The 10,975-nt window shown below is 40.1% G+C and overlaps 1 protein-coding gene across 1 annotated transcript; it reads left to right on the top strand.

Moving 5' to 3' along the window:
* Positions 1-4,599: 4,599 nt before the first annotated feature.
* Positions 4,600-6,227, top strand: LOC112397421 (nuclear envelope pore membrane protein POM 121-like). The gene is made up of 2 exons (XM_024741616.1): positions 4,600-4,926; positions 4,974-6,227. Exons 1-2 carry the CDS (start codon positions 4,600-4,602, stop codon positions 6,225-6,227), a joined length of 1,581 nt encoding a protein of 526 aa, XP_024597384.1.
* Positions 6,228-10,975: the final 4,748 nt, after the last annotated feature.

Raw genomic sequence — 10,975 nt, 5'->3', positions numbered from 1 at the left:
AAGGATATGATAAAGGATACAGATGATCTGCCAGCTGAAGAGATATATCAGGTGAGGTATGGAAGTGTCCCAAACTCAGGAGCTTCTGTCCCTGTGGAGTTGTGGTACATCACCCTCCTGGTCCATGGATGTATTCACCAACCTGGAACCTCTCTGAACCCCATGCTATTGGGATTTTACGGAGGCTGCCTCACATAGGCACGATCAATTATTAAGTCCATTTCTAGCCCCTTTCTCCTCTCTGGAGAACTGGCGGTGGGGCTGGAAATCCCAAACTTCTAATTATGGTTTGGTCTTTCTGGTGACTAGTCCCCATCCAGGAACCATCCACGAGTCCACCCAGTCACCTCATTGGAAAAAAAGATGCTCTTATCAAGAACTCTGTGTCAGGAATAGAGACAAAGACCAAATATATATTTCTTACTATAAATCACAATATCACATCTTGAGTTGGGCAAAGATTTCTTAGATATAACACCAAAAGCACAGGTGATAAAATGATAAATTGGACTTCATCAAAATTAAAAACTTCTGTGTTTCAAAAAGAGACCATCAATAAAGTGAAAAGATAAGCCACAGATTGGTAGAAAATATTTGCAACTTATTTATCTGATCAGGGACTTGTATCCAGAATTCATAGAGAACTGAAACTTGGAAAATGATCCAATTAAAGATGGGCAAAATATTTGAATAGACATTTTGCCAAAGAAGAAATATGAATGGCCAATATTATGAAAAGATGCTTAATATCATTAGTTATTAGGGAAATGGATATTAAAACTACAATAAAATACCACTTCTCTCCCACTGAAATGGCCACAGATGGAGACAGAAGGTAACAACTGCTGGTGAGAAAGCAGCAAAATGGAAACTTTGATGCATTGCTGGTGGGAATTTAAAATGCAGCAACCACTTTGAAAAAACAGTTTGGAAGTTTCTTCAAATGTTAAACATAGATTTACTACATCATCTGACAATCCTCTCCAAAAAAAATGTGTCCCCGCAAAGAGTTGTATGCAAATGTTCACAGCAGCATTGTTTACAATAGCCCCAAAATGGAAACAACTCAGATGTCCATCAGCTGATGAATGGATTAACAAGTGTGATATACACATACAATGGAATATTTTTCAGCCAAAACAAGTAATAAAGACAAAGGACCACATGAAGACACAGGGAGAAGCCAAAGAAAGAGGTCTCAGAAGAAATCAACCCTGTCTGACACCTTGATCTCAGACATCTAGCTTCCAGAATTGTAAGAAAATAAATTTCTGTTGTTTAAGCCACCCATTCTGAGGTACTTTGTTATGGCAGCTCCAACAGATTTTGGTACCAGGAAGTTGGGTATTGCTCTAACAAATACCTAAGAATGTGGAAGTGGCTTTGGAACTAGGTAATGGGAAGAGTTTTGAGGTGCATGTTAGAAAAGCCTAGATTGTCTTGAAGAGACTAAATATGGTCATTCAAGGTGATTCTTCTGAGAGCTCAGGAAGAGAGAACTGTACAGAAAGCTCCTATCACTATATCTGCTTTTATATATATATATATATATATATACATGCTATATATATCTGTTTACATATATTTCATCATGAAGAGAATATTGACACAAATATGAATGTTAAAGGTGCTTCTGGGGAAGTCTCAGATGGATATGAGGAATGTTATTGGAAACTGGAGGAAAAGCAGTCCTTGTTACAAAGTGGCAGAGAACTTGACCAAATTGTGTTCTAGTGTTTTGTAGAAAGTAAAAGTTGTTAGTAATGAACTTGGATATTTAACGGAGGATATTTCTAAGCAAAATGTTGAAGCTGTGACTGGGTTTCTCCTTGCTGCTTATAGTAAAGTGTGAGAGGGAGACAACTGAAAAAGAAATTATTATGCATAAAGGAACCAGAACTTGAAGGCCAAAAATTCTCAGCCTATTCATATTGCAAAAAAAATGAGAAAGTGTGTTCAGGAGAGAACACCAAAAATGTGGCTGGACAGTCTTTACTAAAGAGATTATGGGTGTGTGACATGGATCCAATCACAGCAGAAGCACAGTCAGCTTGGACTGAAGAGGACAGAGGTGGGATGAAATGAAGGAAGGCTGTCAGACTTCTGGGGTTCTACAAGCAGAAAATTAGATGATAGAGATGTCTGGATGCAAACATGCATCATCCTTCGAGTACAGGGAGGAATGACTCTAAGGGTGGGTCAGGGGTCAGCAGAGCTGCTACTACCACCATGGGTCCCGAACGCACAGGCCCAGGCAGCAGGACTGTTTCCTCATTGGTTCCAGAGGGTTTGGGGATAAAATTCTGGGAGAAGAGGGCAGAGCCACCACCCTTGTTGGACAGAAAATTCAGCCAAAGTGGATTTCCTTAAAATCTGATGGAACTTTCCACAGAAGTTTCTTAAAATTAGCCACATATGTTAATGTCACACAAAAAACGTCAGCAAATGTGTGCTGTAGAAATATTGCAGACTGGAGAGTAAAAGTTGTGAGTTCTAGTACTGATGTTGATATAATAAACTAAATCTTTGAATAAATTAAAAATGTAACGGAATTTGCCCTGCTAGGTTTTGGACTTGCTTAGGACTTGTCAGCCTTCTTCTTCCCAATTCTCCCTTTTGGAATGGGAATATCTATCCAGTACCTGTTCCACCATTGTGTTTTGGAAGTCCATAACTTGTTTTGTTTCATAGGTTCACTATTGTAGAGGAATTTTGCCTCAGGATGAATCAAGCTCTAGTCTCACTCATATCTGATTTAGATGCTATTTAGATGAAATTTAAGACTTAGAGTTGTTGCTGGAATGGCTGTTGACTTTTGTGGCTGTTGGAATGGGACATATATTTCGCATGTGAGGACTTGAAATTTGGAGGCTGAGAGGGTGGAGTGTTATAGGTTAAATTGTATCCTTGCAAAATACATATGTTGAAGTCCTAAGCCCTAGTACCTCAGAATGTGACTGTATTTGGATACAGAGTTTTTAAAGAGGCAATTAAGGTTGAATGAGGTTATTGGGAGTGGGCCCAAACCCAATTCGACTTGTGTCCTCAAAAGAAGAGATCAGAACATGCACACACAGAGAAAAGAAAGACCATATGAAGACACAGGGAGAAAAGACACAGGCCATCTACAAACCAAGGAGAGAGGCTTCAGGAGAAATCAACTCTGCTGACAACTTGATCTCAGAATTGTGAGAAAATATATTTCTGTTGTTTAACAACAACAACAAAAAAGAACTACTAATACAAGCTGCTATACAGATGAACCTTAAAAACATGCTAAGTGAAACGAGGCACAAGAGACCATATATCGTAAGAGTCTGTTTATATGAAAGGTGTCCAGAAGAGGCAAATTTATAGAGACAAAAAGTACATTAGTGGTTGCCCAGGCCTGTGAGTAAGAATGGGAAGTGACTGCAAATAGGCATGAGTTTTCTTTTTGGGTTAATAGAAATATTATAAAATTAGATACTGGTGAAAGTTACACACTTTACAAAGTTACTAAAGATTCTTGAAGTGTAATATTAATACAGGTGAATTTTATAGTACGTAAATTATATCTCAATAAAGTTGTTTTAAAAATTAATGGTTGAAAAAATTCCTTAAGATGATACTCGTTGGATAACAAATTTTAATGTGTCTATAATTAGGATTTATTCTTTAACTGAGAACCTTCAAATACCTGGAACAACTCCATTCATATTGTGGTAGAATATCCACCCATCATGAATTTTTCTTTTATTTCATTTAAAAAAGGGCTTTGAAGCACAGCAGGCAGATAAAACACTGGGAGGTTAAGTCAGTCTTGTTAAAATTTTTTGCATAAAAATGAAAGTCAAACTCCTGAATTTTAGAACCCACTAGAATATTTAAGTATAGCCCTTTAGATGTTGGTTACACAAAATCATACTTCCCTCCTCTGCCTGCTGAGAGCAGCAATGACCGGAATAACTCCTTTGAAAAATGACCTGGCCTGGTAAAAGGTCACGGGTCATTCACTAAGCGATAACAACTCAAAATAAGGCAAAAAGATTTCAAAACAAACAAACAAATAAAACCAAAGAAGTGGGGGTAATTACTAAAACATCAAAGATTTTTATATAGTCTGAATATTCTAATGTATTCACCATTCAACTAAAAATATTAACTTCAGTCAGAATATTTAGAGGGAGCCAAATTCTGAGTTCAAATTTAAATTGCCAGGTCCCTTCTCCCATCCCATAGACACAAACTTATGAAAAGGAATGACACAAAGGCCTACAGGATCTGCTAAGAGGCAGAAAACAGAGATTAGGATGAAGGTAAAGCACGACCTTCAAAACAGGAATTCAAGTTTTAGGTCCCAGATAACATAGCTCCTGGACATAGAGCTGCCTAAAAAGATACCAGTTCTCTACCTGTAAGTTCTGACTTCTGGTCATTATAAACTGTCTTGGAAACCTTACTTCCCAGGGAAGGGGATGAGGAGCCAAGAAGGGGCACCTGGAAAGTAAGATTCTCTGGGAAGGAGAGGAAGATGGGGGACAGCACATCCACTCTGGCTTCCCGCATCCCGTGGGTTCCCTCCTGTGGTCCTCCTGCCCCCTAGACGCCTGGGTGGCTATGCCATCCCGCAGGATCTCGGTAGCACAGGTTCTGAATGGCTTTCACCTGGGGCATCCGGTGCTGACCCCAGAGCTCCAGCATACAGTGAGCGCTGCTGAGCCCGGAGCTGTTCGGGTTGGGGGAACACCGCCCGTCACTTTCCCGCGAAGAAGCTGGGGACTGGCCGCGGGAAGGGCGGCTGCACCCCAGGCAGCCGGTCCTCCACGTGCCAACACCCGAGCCCCGCAGCAGCGGTCCGGAAGCAGGCGAGGCCTCTCGCAGGTCTCGCGCCCCCTTTATTCACTCACTCGTTCCAACAACGCGTCACAGGCGGCACGCCCAACAGTCAGTAGCTAATGGAAACCTCTCTGAGCCACTGACTCCATTTGAAGGACCGGACCGTTCAGTATTGTGCCTCATGGGCGGTTGGTTACCTCAGCCGGCCTTGCCGACGCCAGCAGTCACCTGCTCTGCGAGGCGGGGACCAGCCAGAGAGACCCGAGCTCCTCGGGCCTGGGCAATCCGCCCGCCGTTTTCCCCTCCCTTTCCGGTTTCACTCGGCGGTCCCAACCCTGGACCTGGCTCGCAGGCTGTCATACGAGGATCCTGTGGCTTCACCCTGTCGTCGTTGGCACCGTCGGCTGTTTATCATAGCCCATCGGTGGCAATATCCAATCCAGCAAGCCTGGTGTTTATTTCTGGGGGTCTTTTCCTCGGTGCCCCGGAGTGGCCATCAGAAGCCACTGCTGTCTGCTTACAGCTCCAAGATGTTCTGTACCTCAGTGATCCCGAAGATGGCACCTGCTAAGGGCAAACTGACACTCCTTTTGGCTCTGAAGCAGATAATCATCTGTATGTGGTCTTCACTGTCTGTTCACCTCCCAAACTTTTGTGGAAAGGAGATCCTGGTGAGGGCCCTCGAAGAAAGCAGTCAACTGAGAGCCAAGGAAGAGAAGGACCTGACAGCCCTGGCTGAGAGCAGGAAAGGGCTAATGAAGCAAAAGAAAGGACACTCAGCTCCCGAGAGTCAGGACGAACAGAGAAGTGGCTCGAACCCCGGTGGGAATGCGCAGTCTGTGTTTAGAGGGCCGATGGCCAATGGGGTCCTCTCTTCCTTTGTGCCCGGGCCTGGGCCTCTGAAGAGAGACTTCTGTTCCAAGAGCTCTGAAGATATCCTGATTAGGAAATCCCAGACCTACTTTTTGAGCTCATGCAGCAAACGAAGTGCCATCTCCAGTTCATACAGCTCCACTAGAGGTTTCCCACAGCTGCAGAAGAGTGGTCCAGGTGCAGCGGGGCTCCTGGGCCCAGCCTCATTGCATCCTCGTGTGCTCTCAAAGAAAGCCAGTGAGGAAGGCTGTCAGTCTAGCCCTTCAGCCTCAGTGGAGCCACAGAAGAAGACCAAGCGTGAAAAGGTTGTGGATGGCCCCTTAGAGGAGAAACAAAACTTATATTGCTCACAGCCATCTGATAGCTCCAGACCCCGGAAACAGAAACGCAAGATTCCTCTGCTGATGCCCTCGAGACGAAATGGCCCACTGATTTTGCCCCCACCACCCCAGCTAGGTTATCGAGTCACTGCTGAAGACCTTGACATGGAGAAGAGAGCTGCGATCCAGTGGATCAACAAGGTCTTGGAAGGGTAAGACAGAGGCTATCTCAGACTGCAGAGCCCCTCAGCCTTCCTGTTTCCACTCTGCCGCCCCCAGAACTAATTCACAACTGAGGAGCTTCTGGAAGATGTAGAGCTCCCCAGGCCCAGTGGTCTTCCCATAGCTGGCTGGAGCAGCCACTTCTATGGGCACTTTGTCCTGGTTTTCCCTGTTTGTCTTGCTCCACCTGGCTTAAAAAAATTTTTGTTCCTTTTCCCTGGCCCACCAGGGTCTGTTCCCCAGTACTTTGCTGCTTGGCCCCTCAGTGGTTCCCCAGTGGTCAGGATCCTTGCAACAGAAGAGGGACACTTTGGACCAGTGTTCCTCCAGGCGGGAGCAAGCAGGACACCCACTGCTGCTATAGTTGCCTCTTCCCACCTTCTCCATTTTCTTAATTGGGCCCTGGTCCATCTTTCTTAGAATCTATATATTCTCTCTCTCTCTGAACATTTGGTACCGCATGAACACTCAGTTGATGAACAAAGTCATATATGTCACATACATATAGTCACATATTTATATGTCATATATATTTATATATAAAGTCATATATAATGTAATATGTGTATACTCTATATTATATAATGTAACAGAATACACAGTATATATACATTATATATTACATATGTATAATATACTATGTATATATGTATAGTATATATGTATATATGTTTGTATAATTAGTATGTGATTATAATGTATGATATCAATATATAATATCTGTAATATTGCATGTATATATTACATATTCATATGTAATATGTATAACAGTGCATATTACATTTTTATAACATATACATGTTTAATACGTTATGTATAGAATATATATATTTTTGATTTTGCATATTTTATTTTATTAGAATTATAACATTTATTATTTTTCTCACATATTTGTTGCTTTTTATTTTTATTTATTTATTTATTGGAGTATAGTTGCTTTACAATGTTGTGTTAGTTTCTGCTGTACAGGGAAGTGAATCAGCTATATGTATACATATATCCCCTCTTTTTTGGATTTCCTTCACATTTAGGTCACCAAAGAGCATTAAGTAGAGTTCCCTGTGCTATACATTAGTTGTCTATTTTTTCATTAGTTATCTATTTTTATCTATTTTATACATATTAGTGTATATGTCAATCCCAGTCTCCCAATTCATCCCACTCACCCTCCCCCTTGGTGTCCATACATTTGTTCTCTACATCTGTGTCTCTGTTTCTGCCTTGCAAGCAGGTTCATCTGTACCATTTTTCTAGATTCCACACGTATGCTTTAATATATGATATTTGTTTTTCTCTTTCTGACTTACTTCACTCTGCATGACAGTCTCTAGGTCTATCTACATCTCTACAAATGATGCAATTTCATTCCTTTTTATGGCTGAGTAATATTCCATTGTATATATGTACATCTTCTTTATCCATTCATATATAATATTACATTACATTACATATAATAATATATGTTGAATACGTATGTGACTTTTTGCTAATTTGTCAAATATTCCTATCTTTGCTTTTTGAATTCACAGTGGAGGAAGAATTGGCTTGTATGAGTGGCCAGACTTTTAACTTTTCAGGTTTTCTGTGGCCCAGCTGGGAAATCTGGAACCACTTTACACCTCTAGATGCTGAGTCCTGATTTCTGTGTTTTGGAAAGGCACTTGCCTTTTCTCTCTCTGCTTGTCACCTGCCTACCTGACCTCACTATGGGCTGGATCATGCCTAGTGTATGTTAGGGAATGATGTGATAACTTTAGTCTTTTAAGAAATTTTAAATATGATATAATTTTAGACGTGCAGGATAGTACAGAGATCCCCAACTAGTCTTCATGTAGCTTCTCCTAAAGTTAACATCTTACAGAACAGTTATTGAAACCAGGTAATTAACACTGTTACAATGTTATTAGCTAAACTTCAGACTTTAATTGGATTTCCCCATTTTTCCAGTAAAATTTTCTCTGTCTGTATCAGTCCAGAATCCCACATTTCATTTAGTTGTCATGTCTCCTTAGTCTACTCCAAAGTGTGACCATTTTTCTATCTTAATATCTTTTGTGACCTATATACATTGGAAGAGTAGCAGTTAGGTATTTTGTAGAATTTTCTTCCATTTGGATTTGTCTGCTGTTTTCTCATGAGTACACTGAGCTTATGGATTTTTAAGAAAAAATCCCACATAGGTGATGTATCCTCCTCAGCATATGGGAAATATTAATCTTGATCACCTGATTAAGGTGGAATCCGCCAGCGTTCTCCACTGAGTAGTTACTATTTCTCCCTATTTAATACATATTTAAGTGAGTCATACTTTGATGGTACACAAAACTCCTGTCTATCCTTAAACTTTCACCACTAATTTTGCCATCACCAGGGGATCTTGCCTGCAGCAATTATCATTGCGGTGTTCTAAAGGTGATTTTCTGCCTCTCTTGTTCTTCTACATTTAATTAGAATTATTCTCTAAGGAAGAGTTCTCTGCATTTATTTATTTATTCAGTCATTTATATCTGTATGGACTCATCAATATTTATTTTTTTATTTGGGCTATATCTATTATTATCACTGTTAATTTTGTTGCTCAAATTGTTCCAGATTTGACCATTATAAGTTCTTTCAGATCAGATACTGAGTCCTTTTAACATGGCTGCATCTTCCTCCCCGCTTTTCCCAAGGATTTATTTACTGTCTAGCCCCACAAGATGCTCCAGGGTTATCTTGTATTTTACCTGCCCCAGTTCTGGAGTCTACTACTTTTCCAAGGAGCTTTGGTTCCTTTTATTGGAGAAGAAATTTAGAAAACAAAATCTGGGCATTTTGGTGTGCTCATGGCTACTAGGGAGTATTTTTTTTCTAGGTCCGCTCAGCGGGCAGAACTGGAAATATATGTTCCCACTTACACACACTTACATATATTTCTGTATTTCTCTATGCTTCTGTGGGTGTGTACGCATCTGTGTGTGTGTGTGTAAGTGAGTTCATACTGATACCTCAGACTCTAATATAGTGTAGAACCAGGGTTCATTTTAGAAATGTTCCCCTTGGCTTATGTGTAACTTCTTCAACAGTTTCTCCAGAGAAACCTGGTTTAATTATCTACAGTATATTTACTTATTTGTCCAATTAAAAATGCATGTAGTTTCACAATTTCCAACCCTGTGAGCAACTTACCGAAGTGTTTGTGTACAATTCTTTCTGTATTTAGCCTTGCAGCATCCAGGCAAACACTGCTTTTAAAAGTTACTTGGTTTAACTCCTTTCAGCAACCCAGCAGCAAGGTTATGTAATCAATTTGTACCACACTTAGATTCATTTGTCATAGTCTGCATTCCATTTTGGGTTCCTCCAACAACCTGGTTGATTTTGATTTGCAAAGTAAAACACTCTTTGTGGAATAAGGTTTGCTTACATTTTTTGAGTATTTTTGTGTCTGTATTCATGAGCGATGCTGGTCTGAAATTTTGTTTTCTTGTGATGCCTTTGTCTGGTTTTGGTATCAGGTTAATACTGCCCATGCAGAATGAGTTGGGAAAGCTTCCTTCCCTCCTCTACTTATGGAAGAATTTGTAGAAGGATTGGTACAATTTATTCTTAAAATATTTGGGAGGATTCACCAGTGAAGCCATTTGGCTCTGGGTTTTTATTTATGGGAAAATTTTCATTTACTAATTCAGTCTCTTGTTATAGGTCTCTTGTTATAGGTGTAAGGTTTTCTAATTCTACTTGAGTTAGTTTCAATAATTTGTGGCTTTCTGGGGACTTTGCCTACTTCATCTAAGTCGTATAATTTGTTGGCATGAAATTGTGGTATTTTCTTATCATATCTTATCATATCTTAACGATGTGGTATTTTCTTATCATATCTTATCATATCTTAACGATATCTTTCTGATATCATTAAGGTAGGAGGTGATATACTTTCCTCAATTCCTAACTGCTTTCACCGTTTGATATTATGTGGGGCTGGGAGGTCTCTGGTGGACCAATATCCTGAACTTGGCGCTCCCACCTCAGAGGCACAGACCTGACACCCAGCTGGAGCACCAAGACCCTGTCAGCCACACGGCTCAGAAGAAAAGGGAGAGAAAAATAAATAAATAAATAAATAAATAAATAAATAAAATAAAAAGAAATAAAGTTATAAAAATTAAAAATTATTTAAAACTAAAAATAAAAAAGTAATTAAAAAATAGAAAGAAGAGAGCAACCAAACCAGAAAATAAATTCAACAATGATAACAAGTGCTAAAAACTATACTAGAAAAAAACCCAAAAAACGGACAGACAGAACCCTAGGACAAATGTTACAACAAAGCTATACAGACAAAATCACACAAAGAAGCATACAGATACACACTCACAAAAAGAGAAAAAGGAAAAAATATACACATAAACATATTAAAAAAAGGAAGAGAGCAACCAAAGCAATAAATCTACCAGTGATAATAAACTCTAAATACTAAACTAAGATAAACATAGAACCAGAAACTAGTCAGTCGCATACAGCAAACGCCAAGTCTACAGTTGCTCCAAAAGTCCACCGCCTCAATTTTGGGATGATTCATTTTCTATTCAGGTATTCCACAGATGCAGGGTATATCATTGTGGAGATTTACTCCACAAGGCTGCTGGGAGAAATTTCCCTTTCTCTTCTTTGTTTGCACAGCTCCTGGGGTTCAACTTTGGATTTGGCCCTGCCTCTGAGTGTAGGTCGCCTGAGGGCATCTGTTCCCTTTTGGGAAGTCT

Source organism: Neophocaena asiaeorientalis, unplaced genomic scaffold (genome assembly GCF_003031525.2).
Source record: "Neophocaena asiaeorientalis asiaeorientalis breed wild unplaced genomic scaffold, Neophocaena_asiaeorientalis_V1.1 scaffold1336, whole genome shotgun sequence".
Taxonomy (NCBI): domain Eukaryota; kingdom Metazoa; phylum Chordata; class Mammalia; order Artiodactyla; family Phocoenidae; genus Neophocaena; species Neophocaena asiaeorientalis.
Note: the sequence above shows the minus strand (reverse complement) of the source record. Positions and strands in the feature narration are given on the sequence as shown.